The sequence below is a fragment of the Boleophthalmus pectinirostris genome, unplaced genomic scaffold (assembly GCF_026225935.1).
Source record: "Boleophthalmus pectinirostris isolate CB_2022bp ecotype Guang Dong unplaced genomic scaffold, ASM2622593v1 HiC_scaffold_3, whole genome shotgun sequence".
NCBI lineage: Eukaryota > Metazoa > Chordata > Actinopteri > Gobiiformes > Gobiidae > Boleophthalmus > Boleophthalmus pectinirostris.
Genome location: NW_026571299.1, coordinates 6,731,659 through 6,749,349, shown reverse-complemented (window position 1 = coordinate 6,749,349; position 17,691 = coordinate 6,731,659). Strand labels below are relative to the sequence as shown.

The following is a 17,691-nucleotide window of genomic DNA, read 5'->3' as shown; positions in this document are numbered from 1 at the left end:
TCTGGATTTATGGTAAATGAATGAAACACGCTCCATTTCCTTTATTTCCATTTATTTAAAACAAATCTTGGTTAAGTCACAGTCTGATCAAACCTTGACATTTTAAACCGATCACCTTCAAACGTGTTTTATCTCTTGAGTGCAATCTTCACACAATCTCTACAAAAATAACCCGCATTTTTAAATAAAACTGAGAAACAAAAACAGAAATCCCCTCAAAAAGAACAAAATTTTAGATTTTGAGGACCTAGAAACATGAGCATAGATATTTTTACAAACCAAGAGTCTTCGTGTTGCAAAAAAATTAAAAGGTCCTGTATTACGTGAAATTGACTTTTGTGAGCTTTAAGTCGTGTTATAATGTTGTTTCCTCCTCAAAAAACAGACCTGGAGTTCATTCATTCATCGTGTGTCTACATCTCCAAACTCAAAACGATCTGCTCCACCTTGTGATGTCATGAAGCGGCAGTTTTCAAGTCAACGCCTCCTTTTACCTTTTACCGTATTTTTCGGATTATAAAGCGCACTTTTTTTTCATGGTTTGGGTGTTTCCTGCGACTTATATATTAAAATTTTCAGACTGACAGCCGCTAGAGGGCGCTGTAGACTTGTGTATCAGTTTTCTGCGCATGTCTCCTACAGAATGAGTCTCTGTCCTCCTGCAAGTATTGAAATATTTGGCCGAAAACGGTAATCGAGAAGCAGAAAGTAAGTTTGGACTGAGCGAGAAACTTGTGAGGGCGAAAAGCGACGATGAAGAACACAACTTCACAGTAACCAGGAGGATGCACCATGAAACTTTCCTGAAGTCACTGGATGGATGGACAAAGCCTGAACTTCAGTGACACCGAAACCATCCTGTCGGGATTCAGAAAGACCGGAATAATTCTAACTGGAACTGATACTTAGTCTGACGACAGCGACGCAGAAGAGGAAGCGACGCTCTGTTTACCTCCGGAGGTCGAGGAGTTGCTCAGAAGTGACACCGAGGATGAAGAATTGAATGGATTTAGTGATTTGAAGTGAGATGGAGAGTTTGGTAAACTTGTTCTGTTCTGTTGTTTATGTTATAGTTTATCTGAAGAACTGTTCATATGTGACGTTAACAGTCTGTCGTTTTCTCTTCTATTGTTTTTACTAGAACAGATGAAATGTCGGTTCCTGGTCTCTGATTTTATAAAATACATTTCCCCCAAAAAGTGCGACTTATGGTCCGAAAGTTACGGTAGTTCAGTCTAAAAGGATTGAGAACTTCGCACATCAATTTCTTGAAACGGGTGAGTTGGAGGAGAGGGAGCAGCCCAAGAACATCGAGAAAAATCCCACACACCCACACTGTCTTATTTGTAAAATGTGAGATTTATTAGGACATACGTTTTGGCACTGGGCTTTCATCAGGCAAAAATAAAACGAAAAAAGGCCTAGTGCCGAAACGTTGTATGTCGTAATAAAGATGGTGTGCAGGATTTCTCTCTGTGACCTTTAGATCGGTAAAAATGGTCAATTCCAGAGCTTATATCAGCGAAATGAAGGTGTTTAGAGTTTAAAAACACACTGGAGCACTTCCTGTATCGCCACATGACATCACGAGTTGGGACAAAGTTTGAGAAAAAAACCTAAATATGCAACTCCAGGCATGTTTACAACAGAAAACAACATTATAACACAGATCAGAAAACGACGTAATACTGAACCTTACACGAGTTGGACGAGGACCAGGACTTGAAATACTATTTTGAAGTAGAAATCGTGGACAGAAAATATCTATGTACATATAGACAGGTCCTAAACTTATGCTTAAAATAAAAACGCTCCTCCTCCATTAAAAGTAAAAACTGCATTCACTCGTTAAAGCTGCATTGCGTAACTTTTCTGGCGGCGGTTACGCGAAGAGGCCATCGCGTTGTCTGGAATGTTCCGCAGTATAAACAGATCTTTTTACGTTAAATCTGTGGAAAAGCGACCCCAAAACTGATATTGATTCGGATACAGCGATGAATCTAATCTTAAAGTATAAACAAAGGAAGCAGGAAGTTCACCGCTGCACTGTTGGCATGCTAGTTACTGTTAGAAATACATCAGCGCTCTGGTTTCTGAAAGCGGAGAAGCACAAATTCTGTTTTCACGTTCTGAAGACCGTAAAAATCTGAACTTTTAATTAATGTTGTTGTGAAACTAAAATTTCAATACCAAGGAACACACTCGATACTTAATACCGATACCAATACTTTTCGTTTAGGCTGTAGCAAGTGATTTTTGACATTAAAATAGTACGTTCTCATATGTTTCCATGTGGTCTTATATTTGCGTAATCCCTCAGTGGTCCAAGTAGGTTATTCTAGGACTCGACCAGGATAGGACCAGGATAGGACCAGGATAGGACCAGGATTGGACCAGGATTGGACCAGGATTGGACCAGGATTGGACCAGGATTGGACCAGAGATTCAAGCGAGATTCAATCAGTATTAAACCAGGATTCAACCTAGATTCGACCGAGATTCGAAAGAGATTCAACCAGGATTCAACTGAAATTCGACCAAGATTCGAACAAGATTCAACAAAAACTCAAAGACTCAACTGGGACTAGTACTAAATTGGGAAGGACAAAACCATGAAATCAACACAGGACTATACCAGATCCAAACTAGATCCAACCCATGTTACTACAGACTAAAAATATGAAACAGAAAAAGCACTAAAGTTCAGAAAGTTCTTGTAGAGGATAAGATGTCCTGATACAAGGAACAGCAAAATAAAAGCAAAAAAATGCATAGCAACACTCAAACGTCCAATGTCTAAAAGCTTCTTTTTATTTTTTAAATAATGTTTCAGCAAAACAAGTCTTCATCAGATTATTTTTCTTGCTGCATACAGTGGTCCAAAGCAAGAAAAATGATCTGACGAAGGCTTTTTTTGCTGAAACATTATTTAAAAAAACAGGGCTCCCACTCTTTTTCACTGACAAAATTTCAAAACTTTTCCATGACTTTTTTATGACCTAAAGTGAATTTTCATGTGTAGAATTGATCAGACTTTTAGGGCTAAATATGAAATGTTAACTCTTTCGACTCACTTTATGGTTTGGGATTATAGTTTTTTAACATTCAAAATCCTGTCAGTGCATTTATTGTCGTCTCTTTTAAACAAAAAGCGCAGACGTTCAGAAATAATCATAATAGCCTCATGAGAACTTAACAGAAAGCAGTAGTTGTCTGAAAGAGGATTCTAGGATTTCCATGACTGTTGGAAACCTGAAAATAAAAAAAAGCCTTTGGACATCGGCCATCTGGGTGTGCACTACAGACCAAACAGACAGGCTTAACCAGCACTAAACCAGCACTAAACCAGCACTAAACCAGGACTAAACCAGCACTAAACCAGGACTACAATTGGTCCAAGAAAGTCAGAAGGTCTAAACTTGGATAATGGGGTCAAACCAGATCTTAAGTTCTCGAGTTGTAGTTGTGGTGTATCTAGTTTCGATATTAACCTATTTTTCGGACTATAAGTCGCACTTTTTTTCAAGGTTTGAGTGGCTCTGCGACTCCTTTTTTTTTTTCTTCTTCATTATGTAGTTTTTGGCTGGTGCGCCTTATACTCTGGAGCGACTTATAGTCCGAAAAACACGGTAGTTTTAGTATTGATTAATATCCGATTTTCGCCGTATGAAAGTTTTTGAGCATTAAACACACCCACAATTAAATAAATACAAGATTCGTTACTGTAATGTCATACTGTGGAACATTCCAGGCAGCTCTCCTGTATAACCTCTCCACTGGGACATACAGAAAAGTTACACAGTGCGACTTTAATACATTAAAATAGTTGAAAAATAAACTCCATTGGCCAGTAACATTTGCAGCAGACGGAGCCCATCGCGGATCTGCTGTTCGGACGAAGTTCAGCGAGGAAGGTGCAGATTTTCAGTTCATTTTGTGCACTCTGTCCCCCGCGTGTTTGTACTGCTTTAACATCCCGAAAACCTGGCGATTCTTCTCCTCGGCACCGTTTCGTTTTAAAGCAGAACTCGGAAAGAAAGCGAGAGACGCAAAACGACATTCATGCCACGCTCCAAACAACTGTACAACAACTTTACTCAACCTTATACTCAATTATTAACTCATTTTTGCACCATTTTCTCTTCACGACCTCCTGAATATGACTGAAATGTATTTGTTTTACAAAATTTCTATGTTTTATCTTTAATTGTGCTTGTATTTTTGTTTAATTAAGCCTTATTCGACACCAGTTTAAGCTCACGTTCTTGAATTTGATGATATCAGATTCACTGTTTTGGGAAGAAATCTCCAAACTTATCCACAAACGTTCAACCTTACCATGATTTGTTTTTGTTTTTGTACCAAAATTACACCGCGATGCTGCAGAATCCTGTGCCGAATAAGAAAATAAAACTGTAGAATCACGTAAATACAGAGCAGTGACAAAAAATAAGCGATTAAAGATGATTCAAACGTGCATGAAACACTCCAAAAACAACTTCGGGTGAGTAAACGATGAAAAGAAAACGACTAAAACATGGTCAAAAACTCTGGAAAGTCAAATTTAAATAAGAAATCTGCTTTAAAATCCTTTCAAATGACAAAAATCACGTCGTTGGTGTGGAATAATGGCAGGACTTTCTGAAAATATTGTAAATAACGGATAATTTTCATGACAGAACGTGTTGAACTTTGGGACAGTTTTTGTTTTGTGTGGATAGGCCCAGTTTTTACCGAGATAAAAAAACGTAAACCAGGTCAACAAATTTGCAATCTGCTGATTTAAGGTGAGGTTGTACAGTAGATCGAGCACGTGCCCTTTAACGGGAGAGCAGCTGGTTTAAAAAAAAGTATCAAAAAAACGCAAAGATACCAAAAGCGCGACCGAGTTCTGCTTTGAAACGAAAAAGTTGAAGGGGGGACTTGTGTGGGCTGGTTTCGGACCAGCCCGGAGCCGGGGTTCGGGAGCGAGTAGGTCTAGTCCCGGGTTTTAGACCAGTTTCTTGGCCTCGAAGAAAGACTTGAGGTGCCTCATTTGCCAGATGCCGATGGCGACCAGGATCAGGGTCTGGACTATGGACCACCACAGGACTCTCTGGTTGGTGCTCTCGCTGGTCTGACGGAAGCGCTCCTCACGGTACTGCAGAAAAAAAACAAAAAACATTCATAATCACAATCACCAACTAAAGCTCTTTTCACATGGGATTAGTTTTAACTGTGGACCTTTGGGGATTTGTAATAATATGTACTGTATTTTTTGAACTATAAGTCACACTTTTTTTCATAGTTTGGGTGTTTCCTGAGACTTATATATTAAAATTTTCACACTGACAGTCATGAAAGGTTCTAGTCTTGTGTGTCAGTATCTGCTGCTCCTGTTCCTCCTGTACCACTGTCACTTGGCTCTACTGCGCCTGTCTCCTGCAGAAAGAGCCTCTGTGCTGCTGCAAGTAGTGTGAAATGTTCAGCCAAAAACGGTAATCGAGCAGCAGAAGGAAAGTTTGGAGTGAGCGAGAAACTTGTGACACCGGGAGGATGCACCATGAAACTTTCCTGAAGTCACTGGATTAATGGACAAAGCCTGGACTTCAGTGACACCGAAACCATCCTGTCGGGATTCAGAAAGGCCCGAATAATTCTAACGGGAACTGATGCTGAGTCTGACGACAGCGACACAGAAGAGGAAGCGGCGCTCTGTTTACCTCCGGAGGTCACGGAGTTGTTCAGAAGTGACACCGAGGATGAAGAATTGAATGGATTTAGTGATTTGGAGTGAGATGGAGAGTTTGGTAAACTTGTTCTGTTCTGTTATTTATGTTATAGTATCTGAAGAACTGTTCATAGGTGACGTTAACAGTCTGTTGTTCTCTGTTTTAATGTTATTACTAGAACTTGACTTTCAAGATGAAATATCGGCTCCTGGTCTCTGATTTTATAAAAATAAATTTCCCCCAAAATGTGCGACTTATGTTTTTTTCTTCTTCATTGTGCATTTTTTGGCTGGTGCGATTTATACTCTGGAGCGACTCATAATCCAAAAAATACCGTAATTTGTAAAGTAAGAATCTGAAGAATCTGCATCTCAGTGTTTGTTGTAGTAACTGTGCCTTTTCTATCTTTTTCTTCTCTCTTTCTATCTCTGTCAGTGTCAGTAAAATAGAGTGAATTATGGACTTCTCTTATCCTGCGCAAATGTGCTGCAAATAACACAGAAGTTGGGCGGTAATTTGCAAATTACCAGACATCACCAGGTTGTACTTATCATCCTGTGCGAATAGGGCTTTAGAAAATAAAATTGGAGAATGAAGAAAGTACAGAGCAGCAGTTGATCGGCACTGTGGTGTAGTGAAAATAAGCGAATAAAGATGACTCACACAAGCACAAACCACTCCAAATTCAACTTCGAGAGGGTAAATGGTGAGGAGAAACAACTATAAAAATGGTTAAAAGCTCTGAAATGTCGCTTTTTCAGAATAGGTCTGCATTAAAGTGCCACTAAACACCAAAATCACTTTCACAATATACATCTCAAGGTACGATATTTATTGTGATATTTTGTGGAGGCAACAAAACTACTACTATATGCTACTTTTTCCTCTTAAAATGCCTTGACAAGACTTAATCTGAAAACCTAAGACTTAAAAGTGTTTAGAACTGTTATTTCTTCTTGTAGTCTGCACTGAAATGGAGCAAAGGATCATGGTCTATGTAGTTCCCTCTGTCTTTTTTAGCTATTGCCGCACCATAACTTTTAATTTAAGCAAAAAGACTTGTGATTTGATATATTGTGATGGTCTACGGTATTATTGTGAGAACTTTGACGATACGATATCACGATATTTCGGTTATTGTTACACCCCTGTAAATGTGTCTAAAATAGAAGTGTATCTCTGTCCCTGGACTTATTTTGGCATTTCAGTGCGTTATTTGTTAAAAATCAGACTTTTGGGTTGAAGTTGTGCCTGTAACGACCTCTTTAGGATCAACTACGGTCAGAACATTTGAGTTTTTGGGTTGGACTAATGCGTCAACGAGTCAGACGCAGGATATTACGTCACGAACGCAGCCACTGGCGTCTACGGGCGGTACGTGAGGAGCCCCTCTTAGTTTCGCCCCGACCTGGCACCGTGATGTCCCAATGTGTCTGGGGAAAAGGAAAACAGCGTGATCCGAGCACAAATGTCGGCTCTGTTTCAAAGTCCGGAGTAACCCGCCGAAGTATTTTTCATATTTTGCTTAGGTGTGGAGTAAAACTTTGTGAGGATGTGTAATGGCTCTTTAAAAAGGAGGTATTACTCTTCTATGGTGTATTAATTGCAAACACACAACATATTTAGATCACCACAATGCCCTTTATTCAGTTTCTTTGTGTCTCCCTTCCTTTTGCTCTCTGCGATAAGTTTAGAACAATCAAAACACAATCAGTGTGAATCCCACTAATGAATCTTCTATACATTGCATCAGGTTTGTCGAGTTTTAATTTATTGTTTTGTGTAATGCTCTTGTATAAAAGTATGGGTGATGTAGACTTGTGAGCGGAGCTTTGGACAGAATCTTACAGCTAAACGTAAAGAAGGTTTGAATAGAGCCCAGGAGAGATGTAGGTGAGGAGATCTAGGTGGTAGTGGTAGTAGTAGTAGTAGTAGTAGTAGTAGTAGTAGTAGTAGTAGTAGTAGTAGTAGTAGTAGCAGATTACCCTTGCGAAGTTCTGCTCTGTCTGCATCTGGTATATGAACATACTGTTGTAGTAACAACAGTATGTTGAACAAGTACAAACATGGAGTAGTAGTAGTAGTGGTCATAAAAGTGGTAGTACAAGTACTATTTGCATTACTGGTAGCTGTATCTTCCAGTGGAACCGCTCCTTCTGGATCTGGTCTATTACCATACTGTAGTTGTAGTAGCAGCAGTAGTTGTAGTAATAATAGTAGTAGAAGTAGTAGTAGTAACAGCATTAAAAGTACCGTATTATTAGTAGTATCTTTACCCTCTGGTAATTCTGTTCATTCTGAATCTGTAGTAGTAGTAGTAGTAGCATTAGTAGTAGTAGTAGTAGTAGTAGTAGTAGTAGTAGTAGTAGTAGTAGTAGCAGATTACCCTTGCAAAGTTCTGCTCTGTCTGCATCTGGTATATGAACATATTGTTGTAGTAACAACAGTATGTTGAACAAGTACAAACATGGAGTAGTAGTAGTAGTGGTCATAGAAGTGGTAGTACAAGTACTATTTGCATTATTGGTAGCTGTATCTTCCAGTGGAACTGCTCCTTCTGGATCTGGTCTATTACCATACTGTAGTTGTAGTAGCAGCAGTAGTTGTAGTAATAATAGTAGTAGTAGAAGTAGTAGTAGTAACAGCCTTAAAAGTACCGTATTATTAGTAGTATTTTACCCTCTGGTAATTCTGTTCATTCTGAATCTGGAGTAGTAGTAGTAGTAGCATTAGTAGTAGTAGTAGTAGTAGTAGTAGTAGCAGCATTGGTAGTTGTAGTAGTAGTAGCATTAGTGGTAGTAGCAGAAGCATTAGTAGTAGTAGTACTAGTACTAGTAGTAGCAGCAGCATTAGTAGTAGTACTAGTAGTAGCATTAGTGGTAGTAGTAGTGCCATTAGTAGTAGAAGAAGCACTGGTAGTAGCAGCACTAGTAGTAGTTGTAGTAGTAGTAGTAGTAGTAGTAGTAGTAGTAGTAGTAGTAGTAGTAGTAGTAGCAGTAGCAGTAGCAGTAGCAGTAGCAGTAGCAGTAGCAGTAGTAGTAGTAGTATCTTTACCCTCTGGTAGTTCTGCTCCTTCTGGATCTGGTCGACCTGCTCCACCAGCTGCCGGACTCGGAGCTGCAGTTCTGTGAGTTTGTCTTTAGCGGCGATCTCTGCGTAGTTGTTGGCGTGTTCCCCCACCTGGATGTCCAGATGCACCCTCTGAAACAACAACAACAGCAACAAAAGTATTAGAGTATTTTCATTTTCAAACTGGCTCTACCACCATTTACTGTCCAGATTGAAGAAGTTCTGATTTATTAAAGTGCCCATATTACGCCTTTTCCTGATGTTTTGAGGAGTAAGTTTTGCATAATGAAGGAGGTCAGTATATATTTTTTAAACTATAGGATATACAGTTCCTTTAAACATTTTTTTTCCCCTTAACTTCTGTGAGATAAGTTGTATTACCAGCATGCCTCCAGCGAAGAGAGCGAACTTGGAGGAGTTGGAGTGCAGGCAGATCTGGTGCTCTCCGGGAGTATGGGAGGTAAAGGTGAAGCGTCCCTCTGAGCCGTACTGACGAGACAGGATCACCTACACAAAACACAAAACTGTCAATATCAACCAGGCAGAGTAAAAAAAAAAAGCAATTGTCCCTCCTAGAGATGTAGCGATATCCAAATCTCTCGGTATGATATTATCACGTTATGCATCTCACGGTACGATATTTATTGCAATATTTTGGAGAGGCAGATATAAGTGTAGATTAGGGTGCATTATTTGCCCAACTTTATGAAATTTTTTTAAAATCAATCTGTACCTAGTATAAATTTTTTACACCTGCCAAAGTAAACTTCCGTGAGAACTGTCATGAAATTCTATTGATGTCTACTGGATTTGACGTTTAGTGCCTGTGGAAGCCTTAAATCTGAGCTGAAAAATCAGTTTTTCTTTAATAACATGCTTATCCTTTCTGGAAACTTGGATTTACCAAACCCTGAGCCGTACCTCTCACTGGGACGCTCTGGTGACGTCACACTCACTTACTCCAGTTTTTTTTATACAGTCTATGATCACTACAGAAAGAACAACAAACTTTATGTCTCATTTCATGTTTGGCCTTTGTGGATTTTGGATAATTATGAAAAAACGCTCAAAATCTTAACAAAACTATCATATCTTAGAAAGTTATGAAGATAGAGATATACAATTGGTAACAAAATATGTGCAAAAGCAACATTTATATTCAACCTTCATTGACACCATGGCCCTAAATGGATTATTTTTAAAGTTACTTGAGAAAAATAGATTTTTCTGCCAGTGCTTTACACCGTTAGAATAAAACTTAAGAGGCTCGGTGGATCCAGTAGATTTTATTCAACTGGGCTAATATTCCACAGATTCTTTTAATTGGTATTGTCACATTTTTAAATTGGGTACAAGTTGAATTTCTGACATTGGGGAAAATGATGCACCCTAATGGAGATAGGGTATTTTAAAAGCAAAAAAGTGTCCTGACAAGAATTTGATGTGAATTATTTCCGTCATAACCCCAAGAATTCAAGTAAAAACATATTTCTTTATGTTGTCTGTGCTGAAATGAATCATGGGATATGTTGTTCCTGATGTTCATAAGCTGTTGCTTCTATAAAACCATGCATTTAAGCAACAGATTTTGTAATTCCATATATTGCGACAGCCCACAGTATTATTGTGAGACTTTTGACGATATAACATCACGATATTTTGGTTATTGTTACATCCCTAGTCACTCCAAGCATTACAGATGAGTTAGAGCAGGGGTCTAACGAATATTCCAGAGGGCAACTAATTTTAGAGGTCGCAGGAAATAAAGTGTACATAAGAACCATGGGAAAACTTAGATGAGATACAGTTGGCTAAAACATAGAACATAAACCATTATTAATTTATGAGTGCACAAAGTCAGGCATCAAAATGATAGATTAATAATAATAATAATAATAATAATAATAATAATAGGCATTTAATTAATCAAATTTGAGTTATTCAGGACAATACGTGTAATTCAGGAATGCCTTGGCGAGCGACTTGAAAGGGGGTGGAGAGCTACAGGTTGGAGACTCCTGAGTTAGAGTGACAAAGATGTTTTAATATTTATCTTTATGAGTAGAGGTGTAACAATAACCAAAATATCGTGATATCGTATAGTCAAATGTCCATCACAATATATCGAATCACAAGTTTCTTTGCTTAAATTCATTGTTATGGTGCAGCGATAGCTAAAAAAACAGAGGGAACTACACTGACCATGACCCTTTGCTCCATTTCAGTACAGACTACATGAGGAAATATCAGTTCTAAGCACTTTTAAGCAAATCTTAGTTCTTTGGATTAAGTCTTGCCAAGGCATTTTAAAAGGAAAAAGGAACATATTTACAATTAGCCTCCACAAAATACCACAATAAATATCGTAACGTGAGATTTGGATATCGTTACATCCCTATTTATGAGTCATTTGAGTTTTTACTTTGTCCCAGAAGTAAACAGAGAGTGAGAAATAGTAGCCGTGAAAGAGAGAAAAGACAGAAAGGCACAAAAAGTGTAAAGAAAAGACGTCAGACTGCTACTTAGTCGAACACAGTAAATATATTGTTTTGCATTCTGTATTTGTTTAAAGGTTCGGTACATAAAGCTGAGCCGTTTTCTCTATTTGTCTTCATTTAGTTTTCACTGTTTGATGGAGTCAAAGGTGAACGAGAATAAATATTGACACGGGATCATCAGTACGCAGCGTGAAGTCTTTTATTTGCGAAAAAAAAAACAGGGTTGCTACAAGGGAATTTATTTATGTTCATGTTTAAATGCGTCTCTCCTCTTTGGCAATCATATTTTTCGTATGTGTTATAACAAAATTTGCAAAAACTCAAACATTATGGCGTCTTGAAAGAGCTCAAACATGCACAAAAAACTCCCAATACAACTTCAGAGGTAAAAAAAACCCTCTGAAAAGTCAATTTTGCAGACTAGAAATCCTAACTTGTGATCTGCACATGAACTCAATTCAAAATAATCCTGTTACAATAGTCACAATATCGACTTATTTTTCAATATATGATAGTAGAAACAATATATTTTTGTGGTCAATATTTATCTTGAGTGCATTTCCTTTGCACTGCTGGAAAATGTATTGGTTATTTTTCAGCTATGTGATAAGATTTAAGCTCTAGAAGGTCAAATTTGTAACTTCAGTGAGTGATTACAGATGCAAACTAAGTACTAAGTGTTTCATTTTGCTGTTTACTTATTGCATCTCGTGATTTTCTTTTTAACAATATTGTAGTTTTACAGTAATTTTAGTGGTTTAAATCTTCTCTTGGCTGAAATTATTTTCAATATTATCGTTTATCATCTATATTTTTGCCAACAAACGATTAAACTTCTAAATTTGTTATCGTGACAATCCAAAATCTTAACTCCATTAATACAGATCCATCAGCTCCAGTAGATCAGAAAGCGACGTGATGTAACTTTAAACCAGTTTGACCTGCACCAAAACCAACAGCTCCAGGCTTCGTTTCAGCCCGTACGCTCCTCTTAAACAAACTTAACCTGCGGCGCCCCCCAGTGGTTAGTGATGTAATCGTACCTTATCGTCGGGGTCCTTCACCTCCACAAACATCCCCAGGCCCTGAGTGGCAGGCAGGTACTCCTCTTTCTGTTTGTCATAGAGCTGAGTGCGGTAGTTACCTGTCACCGAAAAAAAAAGGATTAATTTTGTGATGTTTACAATCAGGAGCACTTTATTTTTTTATGACAACTGGAGTAATACTGTATTTTACTATATTTCCTTTTTTTTTTTTTTACTAAACTTGTACATATACATTTATATAATTATGCCTTATTTGACAACAGTCTCTTGCTATTTTTTCTACTTATTTATAATTTATTATGGCTATTTATATTTTTTAAATCGCTTTATATTTTCCCTTGTGGATCAGTAAAGTCCATCAGAGTTTAAGTGTCTGGTCAAACGTGTCCAAGGGCATTAACATTTGAGAAAAGATTTAAATCCGGACAGCTAAACTAATACAATATTCCCATTAGGGCTGTGCAAAAATATTGAAATATCGATATATCGTATCGTTTAACGTGATGATACAGTATTGATATCGTGGGCTGCTGTATCGAGTATCGAGTATTTTTGGTGTATTTTACTAAATTATTTTGTTACAGCTACAGTTTTGTTGTTTGTTTAGTGGAAGGAAACTCATTCACACTGCAAAAAGGTTAGTTAAAATGAAAATTAAGCTTTATTTGAGTCGACTCTACCAATGGAATAAGTGTTTTTCTAAATTCAAGCGACATTCAATTTCATTTCTTATTTTAAGGGTTGTTGTTTTTCTGTTTTTAAGTGTAGCAAGTTGTATTTTCATATTTTAAGTACAAAAAAATCGTATTCCGCTGATGGATAATTTAATTTGTCAAGTGGAATTTACTCAGATCATGATAAAACTTAATTCAAATAATCTTAACTAGGCTAGATTTTATTTAACATTTTCATTGTTTTGAGGATTAAAATGTTTTTGTTTCATATTCACTTTGCTAAAGCAGTGGTTTAACAAAGACTTTTTGTGATTTAGCGATTCTTTTTATTGAACAGTATCGAATCAATTTGAAATATATCGAATTGAAGGTTCACTGTATCGAAATATGCATCGTATCGTGGCCTATGTATCGAGGTATGTATCGTATCGGCAACTTCTTAACGATACCCAGCCCTAAATCCCATGCATTTCAGAACGTGTTTGGAGACACGGGGAGGGCATCTGACACAGAGGAACACTTCAGAACATGTTTGTTGAGGTCTAAATTACAGGTTTAGCAGCTTTTACGTATATTTTTCAACATTTGTGGTCATTTTATAATCATTAAACAAACCTATTAATACAAATTTATTTTTTATATATTTATTTATATATAAGGGAAGCCGCTTGAGACGTAGCATCTCGTTTGCGAGGGGGTCCTAATACATGAACAAAAGCAGCATTTACAGAAAAGAAAGAAAAAAATCAAAACAGAACAAAAGACAAACAGACAAAGACAACATTCACACAACACGCAGACAGCGTTCATACTGTACAATCCAGGATCCTAAAATCAGTGTTGGGGAGTAACAGATTACATGTACCAGAGTTATGTAATCAGAGTACAAATTATGAGTAACTGTATTCAGTTACAGTTACTGTTTCAGTGAGTGGTAATTAGATTACAGTTACGGCGGTATTTTCCTGTTTTTACATTTTGGGCTATATCCCCCTTTTTTTTTCGTAATTCTACTCATTGCCGGACACTAAACCAGGTCTAAACCGGGTCTAAACCCAGGTCTAAACCCAGGTCTAAACCCAGGTCTAAACCCAGGTCTAAACCCAGGTCTAAACCCAGGTTTAAAACCAGGTCTAAAACCAGGTCTAAAACCAGGTCTAAAACCAGGTCTAAAACCAGGACTAAAACCAGGATTAAAACCAGGTCTAAAACAGTAATTTAACAGGATTTAATCATGCTGTGTGGACGCGTCTCCTCCTCTTCGGTTGAGTCAATACGATTAAGTAAAGTTTGGGCTTTTCATCGTCTTTTAACAGATAAAACATCTTATGTTACGATATCCTCGTCTTTGCTTCTCTACAGCAAATCAAGTAATCCAAAGTAGATTACGTTACTCACTTTAAGTAATTTAATGGATTACATTACACACTACATTTTGGGGTATGTAATCTGTAGGGGAATACATTTTAAAAGTAAACTTCCCAACACTGGTTATAGGTGAAATTCAACAACTCCTATGTTCTTAAAGATCTCTCCTTCCTCATTCAGACTCTCATCACGCTGGTAAATATCATATATACAAAACAAAATAGACTCAAAACGAAATACAACAATATTTCCAGACAATAATAACAGATCAAAAACAAAAAAAGCGATTAAAACAAACAATATCTATAAGAAATAACTACAATATTATGCTATAAATTTCCCCTGCGTTTTATGTTGCACTTTATTTTATTTGGTGTGTATTTGAGTTTTGTTTTTTTCTTTTTCTCCTGTGTAGTTGGTTGGGCATGTCGCCCCATGTATCGTATGTGGGTTTTTTTGAGATTTTGTGCATTTGTGTGTTTTTTACGTCCCTGGTTGTTGTCCCCTGTCTTACTGACAATTTGAGTTTGTTGAATAATAATAATAATAATTTTTTAAAAAGTTATAAGTGCGATTAATTTAGCTACCCTTAGTTAGGTCTGTTCGATTATGGGAAAAAAAAAAAAAAAATCATTATCACGATTATTTTGGTCAAAATTGAAATCACAATTATTCAAACGATTATATTTTAGTTACTCGATGCATTTATTCAGTATTTCTCTCTCAAAAAAATCCGCAAAACTTTCAAATTTAAAATAAATATAGACTACAAATATGAACCTTAGAGCAGTTTTGCAATGTATAAAACTTAAAATGAATAAAATACACTTTGAACATGAAATAAAACATAGAAAAACATAAATGTATCCAAAATAAACCATATATCCAGCTGTTCTACAATCTCTATGTTTAAATAATAATATATATACTTATATATATATATATATATATATATATATATATATATATATATATATATATATATATATATATATATATATATATATATATAAAAATCCTAAAATAAACTTTGTTAAGCTCTGCAGCACGGCTGCTGACGAGGAACAGGAAGAGAGAGCACATCACCCCAGTACTGAAGTCTCTGCACTGGCTTCCTGTGAGCTTCAGGACAGATTTTAAAGTTCTTTTATTGGTTTATAAAGCTCTTAATGGTCTTAGTCCTATTTATTTATCTGATCTGCTTTTATCATATGAGCCCTCTTGGACTCTCAGGTCCTCAGGTAGTCTTCTTTTAACTGTCCCAAGAGTTCAAACTAAAACCCACGGTGAGGCATCCTTTTAGCTTTTACGGCCCCCGTCTCTGGAACAGTCTACCTGAGGATCTGAGGTCCGCTGCGAGTGTTCATATTTTTTAAAGTAAACTTAAAACATATCTTTTTAATTTAGCTTTTAATTGAAACTTTTGCCTGTTTTATTATTATTATTATTATTATTAGCTTTTAATTAAATTACCATTACTATTTTATTTAGTTTCCATCTGTTTTTAGCTCTCCATTTATATTTTTACTATAACTTTTAGGAGCTTTATGTTTATGTTTTATTGTTGTATATATGCATGAAATAATGGGGTGGGGGGGTTCCTGTTGTTTTTAATATTGTATTTTTTTCTGTTGCATGTGAAGCACTTTGTGCTACATTTCAAATATATGAAAAGTGCTATACAAATAAAGTTTGACTGACTGATTGATTGATTGAAGCTTTAAAATCGTTTCAACTCGATTATAAGAGTTTGGAGATTGGTCAAAATCGCAATGAAAATTCAATTAATTGCACAGCCTTATGAGATTTTGTGCTATTTGTGTGTTTTTGACATCCCCTGAGTTGTTGTCCCGTCTTGCTGACTATTTAAGTTTGTTGAATAATAAAAAAATAAAAAAGTTAAAAATGTAATAAATGTAGTTACTTTTAAGTATCTTTTAATAGTAGCTACATAGATCCACCATTGACTAACTACAGATGTCGATTCATAGCAAATCCTGGTTTACTAGATACAATTTTACAAAAATTACAGCCTCTTAAAATCTTAAATTAACCATTAAGATTAAGATTGTTGGTAATTTAAATAATCTGTGTCTATATTTAATGTTTTAATCATATCCGGGGTAGTTCACTTCTAGACTTAGCATTAGCATTAGCAGCCCTTTCACCTCCATCTTCGGGCTCTGTAAAACATAAACACTCACCGATGATCATGGTCTCGTCGGGGATCTCTTCTATGAAACATTTCTTCTCGGTTTCCCCGATGTGGAAGTACAAGGAGGACACGAGGCCCGAGAAAAGGTTGAGGAATAACAAAGATAAAGCGCTGGACTTCATGCTGACAGACACCATCTTCCTGCCGGGGAGAGGACGCGACTGAGCATGCGCCGAGCCCACAGTGCCACGTAAACCCTCAACCTGCGCCGACCAATCAGAGCGCGCCGGAGGCATCATGGGAAACTGAGTTTACATGGAAAGAAAATAAAATAAATTAAAAAATAAAATAAAATAATTCATAAATTCAATTCAATTCAATTAGATAATAATACAATAATTGTAAACCCTTGCTCTTCTGTTTATTTATTTATTTACTGTTTGTTTATTGTTTAATTTGTTCTGTGTTTTATTGTCTATTTCCTGTAATATGTGTTTTCCCTTGACTTTAAATCAATGTTGGCAATACAAAATACATCTGATAAAATAAAATATATTTGATAAAATAAATAATACATAAATAATAATAATAATAATAATAATAATAATAATATAATAATAATAATAATAATAATAATAATAATAATAATAATGGCAATACAAAATACATATTTTTTTAAATAAAATAAATAATAATAATAATAATAAAATTAATAAATACAGTGCAAGAGGTCTTATACATCTGACTGCATAAAATGATTCATTACAACAGCTCGTTTAGATTTAATATGGCACAAGGCTCTCTTAAATGACAAAAGTTTATTAAGACAAATTTGGAACACGGGCTTTATATTTGAGATTTTGCATTTAAGAATGAACTGTTCAGCTAATAATAAAAAAGAATAATAGAAAAGTTCTTGTCTGTTGTCTTGCAAAATGACTCCATATTTTACTAAACTAAAATTAAATCAATAAATAATGGATCTCACACGTCAAAGCTCCGAACACAATTGCACTGGCATTTCAAATTAGACACAATTTGCAGACAGCAACGGTGTAATAATTAAATAATTTATTAAAACTGAATAACACACAGGAGTTAGAAGTGAACGCATTGTACACATTATATATTAATACTTAATATTTTAACTGAGAACACTCTAGAAGAAAC

At 36.2% G+C, this 17,691-nt stretch overlaps 1 protein-coding gene across 1 annotated transcript; it reads right to left on the bottom strand.

Moving 5' to 3' along the window:
* Positions 1–35: 35 nt before the first annotated feature.
* Positions 36–16,737, bottom strand: tmed9 (transmembrane p24 trafficking protein 9). The gene is made up of 5 exons (XM_020931277.2): positions 16,571–16,737; positions 12,322–12,422; positions 9,162–9,287; positions 8,766–8,912; positions 36–5,140 (listed from the first exon to the last, which is right to left on the bottom strand). Exons 1-5 carry the CDS (start codon positions 16,716–16,718, stop codon positions 4,991–4,993), a joined length of 672 nt encoding a protein of 223 aa, XP_020786936.1. The 5' UTR covers positions 16,719–16,737; the 3' UTR covers positions 36–4,990.
* Between the last annotated feature and the right edge of the window lie 954 nt (positions 16,738–17,691).

What these genes read in the sequence shown, in the direction of transcription:
- tmed9 (XM_020931277.2), bottom strand. Translation starts at nt 16,718, where the DNA reads ATGGTGTCTGTCAGCATGAAGTCCAGCGCTTTATCTTTGTTATTCCTC. An exon ending in CGACGAGACCATGATCATCG is followed by an intron (nt 12,423 to 16,570) that starts GTGAGTGTTTAT and finishes TTTCGGTGACAG; the next exon opens with GTAACTACCGCACTCAGCTC. An exon ending in TCTTCGCTGGAGGCATGCTG is followed by an intron (nt 8,913 to 9,161) that starts GTAATACAACTT and finishes TTGTTGTTTCAG; the next exon opens with AGGGTGCATCTGGACATCCA.